Source organism: Periophthalmus magnuspinnatus, chromosome 20, assembly GCF_009829125.3.
Source record: "Periophthalmus magnuspinnatus isolate fPerMag1 chromosome 20, fPerMag1.2.pri, whole genome shotgun sequence".
Lineage (NCBI taxonomy): Eukaryota > Metazoa > Chordata > Actinopteri > Gobiiformes > Gobiidae > Periophthalmus > Periophthalmus magnuspinnatus.
Genome location: NC_047145.1, coordinates 1,789,292 through 1,806,360, shown reverse-complemented (window position 1 = coordinate 1,806,360; position 17,069 = coordinate 1,789,292). Strand labels below are relative to the sequence as shown.

The 17,069-nt window shown below is 37.7% G+C and overlaps 1 protein-coding gene across 2 annotated transcripts in view; it reads left to right on the top strand.

Annotated features, from left to right (window-relative positions):
- Nucleotides 1-17,069, top strand: part of dpp6a (dipeptidyl-peptidase 6a) — a 383,619-nt gene that overhangs the window by 339,920 nt on the left and 26,630 nt on the right. For both annotated transcript variants that reach the window (XM_033986013.2, XM_055230089.1), the window contains exon 8: nucleotides 4,467-4,587. In XM_033986013.2, coding sequence (XP_033841904.1) covers nucleotides 4,467-4,587 — 121 coding nt within the window. The remainder of the gene's footprint in view (nucleotides 1-4,466; nucleotides 4,588-17,069) is intronic.

Below are 17,069 nucleotides of genomic sequence, written 5' to 3'. Positions count from 1 at the left end.
TTCCAAACAAAATTAAGTTTCATAATTGAATGAACGTTAATCAGCCCACCTGTTTTACTCCCTAAATCTCACATGGGTTTAATTAAGCAGCACGTTCCCACAGAGAAACAAACAACAACTGTACTCTGCTTAGAACAAGATCAACAGCTGCACAAGCACATGGTGAGAACGCTATGAGGCCACGAGTCAATGTAGTGTAAAAACGCCTTATATCCACTGGAGACGCTATTACCAGCAACGTGGTTTTAACTTTGGCTCGCTCTTTAATTAGTCACATCATTATTCAGATACTGGCTCAAACATAAGGCCGGTGCTTTAAAGATGCACTGTGTAACTTTTTTGATATACGTTGTGCTACTTTCTTGTGTCACTGTAGAGTAAAAACGTCTCATATTCACTGGAGACGCTATTATCAGCATGGTTTTAAGTTTGTTTTTCCCTCTAATTAGACACGTCATTATTTAGATACTGGCTCAAACATAAGGCCAGTGCTTTAAAGATGCACTGTGTAACTTTTTTTGGTGGAGGGTCTACTACCTTCTTGTGTCACTGTAGAGTAAAAACGTCTCATATTCACTGGGGACGCTGTCATCAACATGGTTTTAAGTTTGTTTTTTTCTCTAATTAGACACGTCATTACACGGATATTGGCTCAAACGCGAGGCTAGCACTTTAAAGACGCACTGCGCAACTTTTTTGATATAGAGTTCACTAGTTTCTTGTATCCAGAGACATGTTTTTAAATTGGATTTTCTCTCTAATTAGGCACATAATGGTTCAGTTATCTCAATATGTAACTTTTTGGTGTTGAGGTAACTACTGTAACTTATCTCGTATCCACGGAGATATTATTGCTTTGCCTGGATAGTCCACAGTATGGCTTTATTAAACTTATCTATCTCCATGGAGACAAGCAGGAGACACCACCAAAGTCAAGTTACAACAAGTCAGATCTGTGGAGAGGCAATCAAGCTCACAATAAGTATGCAAACACTTACTTACGTACTTGAATATTTGCAAGATAAATATGTTTAATGCCATACTGTGGAACCCTGTAGTGTATTTTCTAGTGTTATAGTGGTGTTAACTGGTAAATCATCCATGCATGTTTACATTTGTCTATATTAGCAAACATTTAGGGCAATTTTCAAAGTTTTTAAAAGCGTTTTGATCCATTTTTTGATATCTTTGTAATGACCTACAAACTTCCATTACATAAACACACACTTCACCTTGTACGTCTTCCCTACAGTGAAACGCATTTAAAGTTCCAACCTAACTCTTCTAACAGACGAGCTTTGTTGCCAGTCGTGGGTTAGTTTTCTCTCTCCATCTCTTCTACAAAAACCTCAGACTATCTCCGCTCTTTATGCGTGTGAATGTGACAGCTCCGGCTCCAGCGATTTGGATTTGGAAACATCGTTCAAGCTCAAAGCCCAAACTCAATGTTAGAAAGAGGTTATTTTTGACCTTCACAGATTCCACATTGAAACTTTAATCTGTGCTTGAAGCGGGAAATGATATGAAGTAAGACAATAACTCATTTGTATATGAGCGGCTAATAGAGATACTTTAAACTACCCTGTGTGGTTACCGTAGACGAGGCAGTATTAGTTCTGAAGGTATACACTAGTTTATTCACCTAAATAAGGGTTGCAGGTTTGATCCTTAGCTGCTTGTCCATTGTGCCCTTGCGCAAAACACTTCATCCACTTTACCCCTTGCAGAATACATGGCTAAAATGGCAAAAAACTATAATCGTGCTACTTCAAAATACTTTATAATGGACACCTTTTATACAAACTACAACGTGACGAGTATGTGATAGCTTTAGAGTAGAAAAAAACTGCACCGTTGCCATTGCAAGTAACAACTCAAAATATTCTATCCAGGCCTGTCCACAGAAATTTGGGGACCCCGGGGCAAGAAGCCTCCCATGGGACCCCCTAATAAAAATGTATAAGATGGTCCAATTGTGGGCCCCTAACACCCTGGGGCTCGAGACAACAGATCTCCAGTCTACTCCCCTGATTTTAAATGATGAAGAGTTCTCAAAATGGCGCCTATAAACAGGAAGCTGAAGCCCATTTAACTGAATGACACTTCTATAATATCAAAACCATTCCTGTTGCTTGCAGATATCTACTGCAAGTCTCTCATGCTCTGTTCTTCATAATATTTTAATTTCGTGTCTCATCTGTTAGATTTGTACATACCCAGACGCTTTAAAAGTGAATTATTTAACATGCTGTCTCATCTTTTTAGCCTTTATTCTCCCTCTGCTGCCCACCGTACTAACTGAATGTTTTGCAAAAGATCACTTTACAAACCGCTGGCGTGATACTCGCTCAAGGCTAAAGATATTCGGTAATCCTTGAGATCCTGAGTCGACTCTTTTGGTGTAATAGCTCTGGATTGATTTGAGCATAGCATTAACTCTGCAACATCTTAACATTCAAAAAGTCTACCCTGTGCTCCCATATCATCTATTATGCTTCGTAATGAAAGACTTGACCTTCACTTATCAGCAGTGCCCCACAAACTGATACACCGAAGTACGTCTGGAAAAATAAAAGTGGTCTCGTTTCAATCCCGAGTGTTTTGAAAATGAAAAAGACAGACACGTTTCTTTGTTGTTTAGTCACGTCTGATATTCTGAACAGGTTATAAGACGTTCTATTGAAAATCTGTAGAGTTCAACAAGTGCAGGAGAATAGATTTAAACCACTGACTGTTACATGGGCTCACGCTGGTCACAAACTATTGATATTACATCATTGTGTTAGAAAACCAATTGGATGAGATGTGAGTTTTCTTTGCCTATTCTGTTTGGATTGTGTTATAGGATTTTATGGGTTACAAACATAGACTGTTTAAAGAAGTTGACTGAGGGAGTGTAACGTTACCCACAGCGTTCAGCTCCAGTCAAATGAAGCTCATCGAGGCAGTTACAGTGGCCAATTTGAAGCCAAGTTTCATATTTGTAATTCCGACCACCAGTATCATAGCAACCAAAGAGCCAGTATAGAGCGAGGGTGTTAAAGGTCACGCCCCTTCCCGCCCGCATCACTGGTTTAGTAGGGAGTGGGCGCTTAGCAACACTGTCAATCAAACTTGTTGCTAACACTAGCTAGACTGACCTCGGGGAAAGAAGGCGCCTGATTTGTCTGTTATTAATGTTCATATCTTAATTAACGGACAAAATAGTGAAATAAAAACACCAGGACAATTTTTTTCAATGTAAAATTAATTGGAGCCACCGTCAATGGAGCTGGAAGTGCACCCATGATCACTTCCTATTTCGAAAGCGGTGGCTAGTACGTTAGCTATGTCCATTTATATATACAGTCTATTGTTAGAATGGAAGTAGTTTTGTCACGATACAAACATTTTAAACTTGATTTTGATACTAAGGAATAAACTCGCTACTCAATGCTGATGGCGACACCATGATGGTAATTTAAAAAACAAAATTTTTGAGACAATAGAGTGTGATTTTCAACATTAAATAGCAGTACTTTATTTTCTATTCCCATGTGGTCATATATCTGTGTACTCCCTCAGTCGTCCAGTAGGTTCATAGTGGTTCATGGTGTATACTGGTCTATGTGTCTTGTTCAAGATCATTCTAAAGACATTCAGGAAAGGTTCATTTCTGCCCTGTGAATGCGACTTTTTTAGTATCAATACCTGCTGAAATGAGTATATAGTTTCGATACCAGTTTTATTATTTGATCAGTATCTGATAAGTTTCTATAACCCGACTTTGTCATGTTGGCATTTCACAGTGAGTTATTCAGTCTGCAGCCCCATCTATTTGTATCATATTGCTTCATTCAACCTTTGAATGAATATTTTGCTGAAGATTTCTCTCAAATTGATGCTAAATCAGCTTGAGCTACGCTAAGTAAAATTTCTGTTTATTTGAGACTTATTGACATATTGGAAAGCAGTGTGGTATCAGTGAAGAGATTTCAACAGCAGCAAAACATCTTCACTCCTACAACGTTTTGTCCAGTGACAGATTTTATATGTTTCTTAAATAAGTGCCTTGTTATGTCAGTGTTCTCTTGAATGTGAGGTCAAAAGGTAAATATATTATTATCATATAGATATGAGGTCCTCCAACTTTTCTAGCGGACGGTCTGCCATAGAGATGTTTTTTCCTTCCTTTTAACGTCTCATAATATGGCTTTAAATCTATCTATCGCCACGGAAACAAGCAGATAATACCAAGTTACGAGTCAGATCTGTAGAAAGGCACGCCCAATTACATAATACATGTTTGTCAAAGATTCATTAGTAATGCACGCGTAGCATAGAATTTGGAACATTCCAGACAAAGCAATAGCATCTCCATGGAGACAAGAAGGTGACAGACAGACCCTTCACCAGAAAATTTCCGTAATGCACTTTTAGTTTAGAATAAAAAGTGACTGATATCTGTGTTGTTGTTTTTTTTTCAGATTTTCATTTTCGAGAACAACATCTATTTCCGCTCCAAAGTCGAGAGTCGCTCCATCCGTCTGGTGTCCACAGGGAAAGAAGGCGTGATCTTCAACGGCCTCAGCGACTGGCTCTATGAAGGTAGGAGCGCAGATGTGAGTGCATGTGCTTGGGTTTTAGCTGGAGGTTGTAAAGGAGCGTACTGTTCAGTTTTATGGTCAGTACAGAGGTTTATGCTAGCACAGACTGGTGGTGTTGTGCTTTACAGATTTTGTAATATATTATGTACATCAGTGTTATCCTAAGAAAGCATTTTAGTGCACGCTTTATTGGAATAATTTGCCACAGCACAATATCAAGACTTCTTTATGTCAGTGAAAGAAAGAGAATAGGCTCTGTGCACAGAATCATGCTAGCTAGCTCACTGTGTCCCTAAACCTATGCTAACTATTTTTAAAAGTGTAAAATATTAAATAAAAAGTTATAACCTACAACCTATTATTTTTCATTTTTATTATGCCTCAAAATTAGCATTAGCGTTAGCATTGAGACACATACAAGTCTCTTTCTAATCACAGAAGTCTCTAGTGAAGTATTTGTTTTATTTGAGTTGTGTTTAACATATTCAGTGACATCCACCCACAGCTCTCTGTCCACTGCCTCATCTTTAAATATTTATTCATTTTAGCGTGAACCAGGAAAAACCTCATAGAGATACAATCGGACAGGAAGTAGTGACGCTAACAGTAAGGTTGCCGGGCGATGTTGTGCACAGAGTCTAACAGCGAATTGTCATCTTTCTAATGTTTCCATGACCTCGGGGAAAGAAGGCGCTTGATATGTCTGTTATTAATGTTCATATCTTGAATAACTGACATAATAGCGAAATAAAAACACCGCCCGCACCACTGGTTTAGCAGAGAGTGGGTGCTTAGCAACGCTGTCAATCAAACTTGTTGCTAAGGCTAGCGGGAGCGACTGTGGGGAAAAAAGGCGTCTGATTTGTGTGTTATTAATGTTCATATCTGGATTTACAGACACAATAGTGAAATAAAAACACCAGGATCATGTAGAGCGGGTTAATATGAACATTTTAAGACCAAAATGACGAGTCTGACACCAGCAGTTACAGAGAAAGGAGTGAAAGTTTTTCAATAGAAAGTGAATTGGAGCCAGAGTGCGCCCATGATCACTCCATATTTGGAACGTGGCAGCTAGCAGGTTAGCTACGTCCATTTATATAAACAGTCTATGATACTAACCAGTTTTACCCTTTGCAACACTGAAAACCTTACATAGCATAAGGCGGTGAATTGCACCTATAACATTAGCATTCTTGTTCGAGCATAGTTCAAGTTATGTTAATATAATATACCCTTCAGTTTCGCTTCTCATCAGTTACATCCGAGCTGCGACTGTCTGGAGAATACTGTGTTAAAGTGCCTATTGACTTAAACTGGCCTCGCGCTTTAAAAGTCACATGACCACAGTGCAGCTCATTAAGTCCACAGAACAGATGCCGTAATTACAGCAGACAGCCCTCCCCAGCGCTTCCCTCTCATCACAGCCCGGATTAAACACAGCAACCAGCTCCACTGGCTCCGGCTCTGCATCGCTCCCAAAAATGAACTCATGTTTTTTATAAAAGAGTGTTTTAGGTAATTTGAACGTGTTGAATTAGATATCATCATGCATCTAATATTTAGCATCTAATTTGGAGAAAATATCTAATAATGATTTTTTTTTTTTTTTTTTTTTTGCGTAAGCATTGCTATTAGATTTGCAGTTAGGCTGAAATATTAACTGAAAAATCTCAAATTGCTCTCATAACTGGACAAATTTGCCACAGTGCAATATCAAAACTCCTTTATGTCAATGAAAAAAGAGTATAAGCCTAGAATAAGACACTATGGAGACACAGGGAGGGCATCTGACACACAGGGACATTTCAGAACATGTTTGTACAGATGTAAGCTACAGGGTTAGCAGCTTTTTATGCAGAATAAAACAGGAGATTTTGTTGTTTGTAATTTTTTGTTGTTTGTAATTTGATTGGGATTCATTTTGCAGTCTTAATTTTTTGTAATAATTAATACATAAGTTAAAAAAACATAAATAAATAATAAAATAAATACATAAAAATACAATGCAATTTACTAAAACAAAAACACATTTCAGAATTATTCACCCCGCCCACTTTGCCCCATTGCTCTGTCTGCTGTTACGTCTGCAATAGTCACAGATAGTTCTTTCCACATGGTTCTCATCCAATGCCTCTTACTGAGTAGAAATGTTGTTTCCTTGTGGTTCTCAAACAACTCTGTTACATAAGATTCCAGTCTTAAACGGCTCGTATAGAACTCTGAACTATCAATAAAGAACATTTTTAAGAATCAGCTGTTTCCTCGCCTAAGTATTGCAACTTCTGATGTATTTTTAAAACGTAGAATTTTTTGTGTGTGTGTGCAATTGCAATACAGAATCCCCTGCATTTTTTTTTTTTTTTTTTTTTTTTTTTTTTTTTGCGTGTTTGTAGAGGTCAAACTACAGCAAGATTTTTCTTTACCAAGGCCTTTTTATAATGTATTGGCCAAGTCTCATTCAGACACTTTATTCAGTCTATTTAACAGACAAGCAGTTTAATCTTTCAGTACGAAGTAGTTCATTAAAGAATCTCATTTTTCTAATAGCATATGGTGTCCAGACTCCTACGGCGTCTTAATAATAACATAGGAGGACAGTACGGGACAGAACAGGGGCGACAGTGGCTCAGTTGGTTCAAATCGACATCAACATCATTGGTTAAACGGTTAGATCCACTGACCCACAGGTTGGCGGTCTGATCCCTGTTCCCACAAATCAATACTGTTGTTGTTGGGTCCTTGAGCAAAACACTTAACCCAACTCGTCCCCAGTGTCTGCATGCACTGGTGTATGAATGTGTGAGTGGTGGAAAAGTGCTTTATAAAACTGTGGCCACTTAACATTTTATCATATAGTTCTCGGTATAAACATCGTGAATTGGTTTGAGTATCCAGTCTTCAAACGTTCTCTTCCCCATTTCTCAAACTACATTTCCTACATAACTTGTGCATCAATGAAATCTTAATTGGTCTAATGTGATAATTACTGTGCTGCCACGTTTACTTTTCATATTGTAGATCCCAAGTGCTATGGCTAAGTTCTTCTTCGCTTGATTTTGCCAGAGGGTTTTGACACTCACATTCTGCCAACTATCATCCTGCTACTGCAATAAAATAAGGCGCACTATGTAACTTTATAGTGGAGGGTTGGCACCAGCTTGTCTCCATGGAGATATTGCTTTGCTTGGAATGTTCCACTTTACCCAGCAGGCTAAGCTACGCGTTAGATCTGTGGAGAGGTGACCCCATTTATAATAAGAATGCCAGTGTTGAGAGGTATTTTGAGCTATAAAACATGTCATTGAACCAGTAGAAAACGTACATGGTTTCTACAAATTGGACATTTCAGAGGTCCAATTTGTAGAAACTATGTCATAGTTGTTTCCTTCTCATCTGAAGTTGTATTTGGAGTGATTCGTGCTTGTTTGCGTAATTTTTAATCGCTTATTTCCAAGACGCCATTTTGCCGATCAAACCCCCGTTTTCATGCATGTCGTTCTCTAGTTTAATTTTTTTAATCTGTGATATACGTAGGACTCGACTGCATCACGTAGTCATTCTGGAACAACAACAAAAAAAATCCACTACTTGCTAGAACTCATTGTTTTATTACCGTAAATTTCAGACTATAAGCCGTTACTTTTTTCCCACACTTTGAACTCTATGGCCTTTACAACGGTGTGGCTAATTTATAGATTTTTACTGGCCATCGGGGGGCACTCTCTAGCAGTAAACGCAAAGGTGATGTGATGAAAGACTTTTTTTTTAAATTGATTTATTTAATGCAAAACATACATAATGACCATATTTCTGTGGTTCTGGAGCGGGGTAAGGTGGAGACGGAAGAGGACAGTGCTAGTACCAGTCATTCGTAAGTGAGAAAGGAAGGTATAGAGAATATAGATGAGAGGAAAGAAAAGGAAAAAAACAAGTTAATACAATACAAAATAAATAAATAAATAAATAAATAAATAAATAAATAAATAAATAAATAAATAAATAAATAAATAAATAAATAAATAAATAATAAAAAGTTGGTGAAAGATTATGTGCTGAAGAATACACTAGTTTTGATTTTGAACTGTCATTTTGCGCATCATGAACACACCTTCATCATGGAAAAGACACGCAGAAATGCTAATGAAGCTTTTGGGTTAAAGGCAATGGATCTGGCATCAAAGAAGGAAGTAGAGCCACTGCACGTGAGCTTGACCATCAAAGAAGGAAATAGAGCCAATGAATCGATAGTGCGACATTGGAGGCAGCAGCGGGAAGAACTTAGTCAATGTAAAAAACACGACAAAAGCTTTCAGAGGAAATAAAAGCAGAAGGTCCGTGTTAGTGCTGTTTTATTTTCTAAACCTGCAGGTATGTTCATCCTGTATTGATGCCATGTTGGTGCCGTACTGGAGATTTTCAATCTCAAAAAACCTTCTGAGTAAACTGTGTGTAAATATCTAATGTAACAATATGTGGCTTACGTGCAAGTTTGGCCTATATATGTCCAAAATTGGTTTTCTTTTAAAATTTAGCTGGTGCGTCCTATATTCAGGTGTGCCCTATAGTCCGACATTTACGGTAAGTCATTTTAGGTGAATATTGCGATTTAAAATGTGCTAATTATAACATACTGATCCATGGGTGTCATAGATTACACCTATAGAGCACACACAAGCACAATATGTCTTCTTTAAGTAAAGTAATGACATATTTTTCTTTTAAATGAATGAACTAGTTTCACATTTTTTGGGCTGTAATTTCTACTTAATACCACCAGGTTCAGAACTATTTTACCCACAATACCACCTGCTCCATCTTCGTCAGCTCTGGAGTTTCCATTTCAAATTAAGAGGTAGATAGAAGCGGCTTTTCAGATCCAGATAGCACCGGTGCAGACAGCCTCTGATACCAAACAAGCTGTTATTCCCCTATTAGCCCACACGGCGCTGCCTTATCTGCGATATTGTTAGCGATACAGGAAACAGTGCTGGGGTCACACAAGGCCAAGAACAACTGTTACTTTAATATACGACTTTAACTCATCTTATCTTTACATTAGCTTTCCCCACACATAAAACCGCTTTCATTTTTCAAAAGCAATATCCAGCGTGCCCCATTTAAACATTCATCAGAGTGATATTGCAAAGACTGACCTGGTGACATGTATTTATGGGCTGCGGCAGAGGGATTGGTAATTTTCACTCATCTTTTATTGACTGGATAAATCTTTCACAAAGAGATAAAAAAAAAAAAACACTATCTTTTTTCATAACAGAAATATGGAGCCCAAGAGTAATGATGTGAAGCTTGGTCTGCCTGTTGTTTTAAAAGGGCCATTTTTATTAGTAGGGACTCTGTGAATTGAATACTAATAATGCTGTACGCGTCATAACCACAGACTGTATATAGAAATGGATATAGCTAACCTGCTAACCGCAGCGTTCCAAATAGGAATTGAGCGCATTTCCGGCTCCATCGACTCTGACTCCCATTCACTTTACATTGAAAAACTGTCACCCTTTTGTAACTGTTGCTATCAGGCTCATCATTTTGGTCTTAAAATGTTCATATTAACCTGCTTTACATGATCCTGGTAACTGAAGTCATGAACATTAATAACAGGCGCCTTCTTTTTCTGAGGTTGATCCCCTAGCGTTAGCAACAGGTTTAATTGACAGTGTTGCTAAGTGCCTCAATATGGATTGGCTCTTTGGTTGCTATGATACTCGTGGTCAATATGCAACTTGACTCCAAATTGTCCCCTATAACTGCTTTAGCCTCAATGAGCTTCATTTGACTGGAGCTGAACACTCACTTAGTCCACTTCTTTATACGGTCTGTGGTTGTAACGCAACATTTTATTTAAAAAGAAATTACAAAAGGCAGGTGTAATTTGTTTCTAAACAGTAAGAGAAACCTTAAAGATTTTTTACGTGGCTGAACATCACATCTGTAGTTTGTAGGAGCACATTGATATGGATGTTTTTAGGCCTATACCGATGTTTTAAAAGCTTCGGTTGCTAACCAATATCATGCCGATATTTTTTCTCTATATATATTTTGTCAAAATTTGCTTTCAATCCAGTCAGTGTCTTGTTTTACTTAGTTAAGTCTCCTTCCGTACCTCTCCAGTCCCTGTGTGATCGCGGCGGTCTTCCCCTGTAGCAGTAGCCATTGTTCACTCTAGGTCTGTCACAATAACACATTTTGAAGTACGATGTATCTCTACAGAGAAATACTGCAAAAAAAACCAATAGTACTGAAACTACTTTATGCCACTAATTAAAATTGAAATAATCCAAGATAATTCCAGTGAACCATTTTGAAATCGACTGTTTCATTAAAAGACATGAGCTGCAACAAATAAACAGCAGAATGAACCAATAATGAGCCATAAAAGGGATGTATTCACCACTCCACAGCTCAAATCTTATCATACTACAACAAAAATACACAAAATCTTCCACTTTTGCAAATAAAAACTACTTGCTATAAATATAGAGCCTCAAAATATATTACTCCAGCTTCCATATATTCACTGTTAAGTTGATATAGTCATAGACGGGCCTAGTTCACACCTTCATTTAACAACTATAACTGATTTAAAGGCAGTAAACATGCCTAAAGGGATCATTGCGTTTACCGTGGATTGTGAACGTATTAGCAAAAATGTATCTAGAGTCTTTAAAAGTCCAGAACTTTGTCTTAACTGGATTTTGTTTTGTAATAAAGTCTGGATAACAGTTACAGGCTGCTCTGTTAGAATAGAGCAGCCCATGTTCTGTCCACAGAGCTGTTTACTTCCTGCATCTGTGAAGGAATGGCAGGATTAACCCTTTCTTTACTAGATTGACTAACAAGTTTCAATATAAGACAATATAAAGTTGCACTGTTTTATGCTTCTTGTTGTTGAAAATATTAGTTATATAATATTTAGTTTTTGAAAATCATTATTGATATTTATATGTACAGTTTACAAACACTATATAAAAAGACACAGTTTTTTTCTCACTGTCTGACATGAAATCATACTAAACGTTTCGTGTTTTAGGTCAGTTAGGATTAACACAGTTATTTCTATTTGCTAAATGCCAGAATAATGAGACCTGTGCGAGCAAGGCGGCCACAAACTTGTCTCAGTGACGCCAGTTCTGTCTGGAGGAATGGGACAAAATTCTTGCCAACTATTTTGAGAATCTTGTGGAAAAATATTCAAAACGTTTGACCCAAGTGACACAGTTTAAAGGCAATGGCACCAAATATTAATGAAATGTATGTAAACTTCTAACTTTGACGTTTTGTATGTTAAATATGTGTTTTTTTTTCTTCATTATTATGCATTTTTTGGCTGATGCAACTTATACTCCAGTGCGACTTATACTCCAGTGCGACTTATACTCTTATATGTTTTGTGGAAAATTGTTAGGAAAGCAATAATATCTCCATGGAGACAAACAGGTGAGAAAAAGTCACATAGTGCATCTTTAACATAAGTTCAAATCATTGTTTTCAGCCCATTTCATCAGACTTCCTTTAGAAATCTCCCTTTCCTGTTTATGCCAAATTATTTCATAAAACCGTATATTGCTTGTGTAAATTTTGGCTACGTTCCCGACGTTGTTTTCAAATCAGCAAAGAGCTTAGGAGACACACCAGATTGTGTCATGTTTACATTCATCAACCAAAACCCTGGAAGATTTCTGCAGCTCACCACACAGGCCTCCAGTGTCAAATCCACGCTCCACAAATCCCTCTCTGGGGACGAATAGCTGGCAAATGATCTTTCTTATATCCCCTGGCGACTTAATCATGGAAGAAAAACAAGAAATTCTACCCAAATTAAAAATACAGACTCTGTAGCATCCAGATTCCTCCAGGGACTATTTGTGTCTCGTTTATTGAGGCGATATTGACACAGCTGTTAGTTGAAAATCTGTTAAGTCGAGATAAAAATGTAAAAAATGAAGGAAGAAAACATACTAACCCAGTGTCTTGCTTTGATTTGAGTCATGTTTTGCCCCATAGATGTTTGCGGAGATGACAGAGAGGCTGCGTTTGTGCTAACTGCTGTTTACAAGCGAAAGCCGTGGGGCATATTTGAGCACATGTGTATCTGGCACCAACATGAAGGTTAATCTAATAAAGAGGAGCTTAGGGGAGCCGCCTATAATCATATGGAAATGGTCATTTAAAATGAGTATTTGGGCTCAACAATCAAAAACTGTGTAAATGAGCACTCTGTAGGGGGTATGCCACCTGCTTGTCTCCATGGAGATGCCACAGCTTTGCCTGGAATGTTCCACAGTAGGTGTTTTTATACCTCGAAAAACATGCATTCTACTGTGAGCAGGGTCTAACCTTGAGCACGTGGTTTAATGCTATACTTTGTGGAACATTTCAGGCAGGCATCTCCAGGTTTCAGACCAGACTCTCGTACAGAAAAGTTGCACTGTGTATCTTTAAAGGGCCCATATTACACTATTTTCTGATCTGTTATAATATCGTTTTGTCATCACAAACAGATGTGGAGTTGTGTTTTGTTTCATTCACACATGTTTAACACACAAACCCTGCATATGTTAGCTGAGGAAAACACTCTGATCCACCTTGTGATGTCATCATGTGGTGATACAGGAAGTGCTCCACTGTGTTTTTAAACTACACACACCTTCACTAGAATCATTTGTATCATTTCAGTCCTGGAATTGCCAATCTTTTACTGAACTAAAGACAAAAGGAGCTGTTGATCTGAAAACTACCACTTCATGACATCACAAGGTGGAACAGAGCATTTTGAGCTTTGGAGATGTAGATGGACTAATAATAAACATGTATGAATGAAACAAAACACAACTCCCGACATGTTTATGAGGAGGTAACAACATTATAACGTGGCTTAAAGGTCACAAGAGTCAATTTTGTGTAATATAGGACCTTTAAGGTAGTCTTTTCTGTTGCTTTCTTTTATGTGAGGTTTGCTGAAGGAGGATTGAACCAACAACCTAATGTAAAATACACAGTAGATATTATAAATGCCTTTTATTATAGCAGACATTACCACACACACAAACACGGTCTCATCATTTTTATATCTTGTTTTGTAATTTTATGTGGTTAGCTTTTTGTCTTACTCCCTTAAATGATGTTATTTATCATAATCGGCTGGACCCAATCCAAGAAACTCAAGTTGTGTTTCTGAAATCTGCAGTTCATCTCAACACATTCTCTACACTTCTGTTTGCACCACACGTTTGTTTTGTTGTTTCCTCTTGAATAATCCACACGGGGAATGGTGTGTTCTTTGTATCTGGGGCCCACACTCCTCTTCCTCTGTGTGCTCACTTATCACCAGTTCTATCACATTCAGGAGGCACAGACAGTACATATATTTATAGTGTCTGTTTATGCAATACGTGAGAGACGCTGGCTGCAAAAATACAAACGCATGTGTGTATCAGGGTCTGAGGGTCTACAGAGTGATGATGTCATGATCACAGATGGAGACCAAGACACAGTTTGGTTTTTTTTCCCCTGGTGATTACACTGTACTTTACCATGAAATATCCAACAAGTCAATTCACAAATGTGGAAAGTTCTATCAGTGATTAGACCCAAGAGTGAGTGAAATGACTCTGTAAAATCTAGTCTGTGCACATTTTTATACAATGATTTTGTGTTTTTCTGTATAATGTGGCTCTATGGTCAAATACACAGACTATGTTCCTAAAGTACTCCTTCTGTTTGTCCTGTTCCTCTGTCAGGCTCTGAGTGAGTGACAGGTGGATTCAACCAATCGCACTCAAGTAATGTGAACTCTCAGAGGAAACAGATAAATGCAGTTGTAGTAGTAGTAGTAGTAGTAGTAGTAGTAGTAGTAGTAGTAGTAGTAGTAGTAGTAGTTTTAGTACTTGTTGTAGCAGTGGTTGTAGTAGTTGTTGTTCTAGTTGCTGTAGTTGTAGTAGCAGTAGCAGTTTTAGTAGTAGTAGTAGTAGTTGTTGTTGTTGTTGTTGTTGTTGTTGTTGTAGTTATGGTAGTAGTTGTAGTAATTGTTGTTGCCGTAGTAGTTGTAGTAGTTTTAGTAGTAGTAGTAAGAGTAATATTGGTAGTAGTTGTTCTAGTAGTAGTAGTAGTAGTAGTAGTAGTAGTAGTAGTAGTAGTAGTAGTAGTAGTAGTAGTACCACGAAATGTAATCATTAAACTAGTTGCAGTTGTTGTACTAGTTGTTGTAATAGTAGTACTAGTAGTTGTAGTTGTAGTTGTAGTAGTAGTAGTAGTTGTAGTAGAAGTAGTTGTAGTTGTAGTAGTTCTAGTAGTAGTGGCAGTAGTAGCTGTTGTAGTTGTAGTATGGAGACAAGCAGGTGGTGGACCATCTACCAGAAAAGTTACATAGTACGCCTTTAAATGTTGCTAAATGTATGTCATTGTGAGTTAAGTATTTTTTTCCAGCACATTCACAGTTTTCTGCTCTTGACTTTATACTTGACATCGAAAACAATCATTAACCCAGGGGTCTAATATTATAGAAACTGTAATATAAATGGAGTATTAGGCTCAACAAACACTGTTTAAATGAGCATTCTGTAACTTTTCTAAAGGGGGTATACCACCTGCTTGTCTCCATGGAGATGTTACAGCTTTGCCTGCAGTGTTCCACAGAATGGCATTCAATATAATTTGCATTTATTGAATTACAGGGGTTTTAATACCTTGAAAAACACACTTTCTACTGAGAGTGGTGTCGCCTCTCCACAGATCTGACCTCTAACCTGACCTTGTGGTTTAATGCCATACTGTGTGAAACATTTCAGGCAAAGCAATAACATCTCCATGGAGACGAGCAGGTTAGGGTTAGGGCTGTTTTTTCCAAAGCAGTTGAACTCAGCCACATTAATATTGAAATGTGAAATGAGGGTTAAGAGGGAAACAACGAGCGTGTGCACTTTGAGGATTGAACTAACAACCTAATGTAAAATACACAGTAGAGAATAGTATACATCACTTTTATTGTCGCGGCTTTCCCCACATTAATTCTGTTTATATATAATTCATGTTATTGATTCAGTAAATAGTCTTATAATTCACACTAAAATGACTTTTATTGTAAAGCTATAAAATACAAACAGGTAGTGGGCCATTGCAGACAGAGTGCCCCACATTTAATAAGGACACTGCAGTCGCTTTACCTTTATTTCAACATGTTACTACACTGCCATCTATAGGTCAAACTATGCAACTAATTCTACCACATTACTCTTAATATCCCCCCTTTGTTATGTCTTTAATATCATGTTGAGTATACTTTTTGCTCCATTTGTCACTGTTTTACCTCATTAAAACCTCTTAGTCCAGCGAGTTCATGGGGCCTGATGTAGAAGTAATGGCTGAGGTTCATAAACTCATACTCACCTCGGTTTGAAATACCAGTGTTACTCTTGGTCGTTACTACAGCCAGAGCGACGAGAGACTAACCCAAAATGCCCCTTGTATTTTTGCACATAAGTTCATCGAGTTTTGCGGCTGCGTGCACTGTTCTGTCTGGGGAAAGTTAGAGACATTTTGTGTCAAGGTGACCCAGATACTCCGCTCAGTTTCACTTTTATTATGAGCGTTGTAATGGTTTCGCCTTATGTTTTTTTGCATGTGTATTTTTGCCTTGTGTTACGTCTATTTAAATGAATAAAAACTGCAAAAAAACTGGTTGTGGTATTTTTGTATTTTTTATTTTTACTTTTACAATGACATTATAGCAGTAACATTACTTTAGTTCACACACAGAGTAACTCACTAGAGTAAAAGTATTTAAGTACCCATTTATAAATGTACGTAAGTAAAAGTATTTCACACAAGTGTTGTTTATTGTAGTGATACTGATTAAAAACAGGAACAATACAAATCAGTAAACAGAAATATTCTCAACAACTTTCATTGTTCTTTTATCGAGAGTTTGCTCACTTTTTCCTTCATTTGCTGGTTTCAGTCTCTGTCCTTGAAGGATAGGAACAAACTGCAAAACATTGTTAAAACCTGCTCAAAAATTACAGGGGTTAAACAGAGGGAGCTGCATTCTCTGTGGGAGGAGCGGGTGCTGAGCAAAGCCAAGTGTCTCCTGGCTCAGCCCCTCCATCCTCTGGCTCCTGACTTCATCATGATGCCTTCAGGACGTCGCTTTTATGCTCCAATAAGGAAAACTAACCGTTTTTCAAATTATTTTGTGCCCTCAGCGATTAAATTGTTAAATTCCAAGGGTAGGGGTTCTTGAAGTTTTGCACTGTTGTTTTTATGTATATTGCTCCTATATTGTGCTTGGACTGACACACTGTGTGTTTGCGTGTATGTTGAATTGCTCGGAGTATGCTGCAAATGAATTGCCCTCTGGGATCAATAAAGTTTTCTGAATCTGAATCTGAATCAATTTCTTAATTTTTCTTATGAATTTTGTGTATTTATTTCTGTTTGCTCAAAGCTGAAACTTGAACTCAA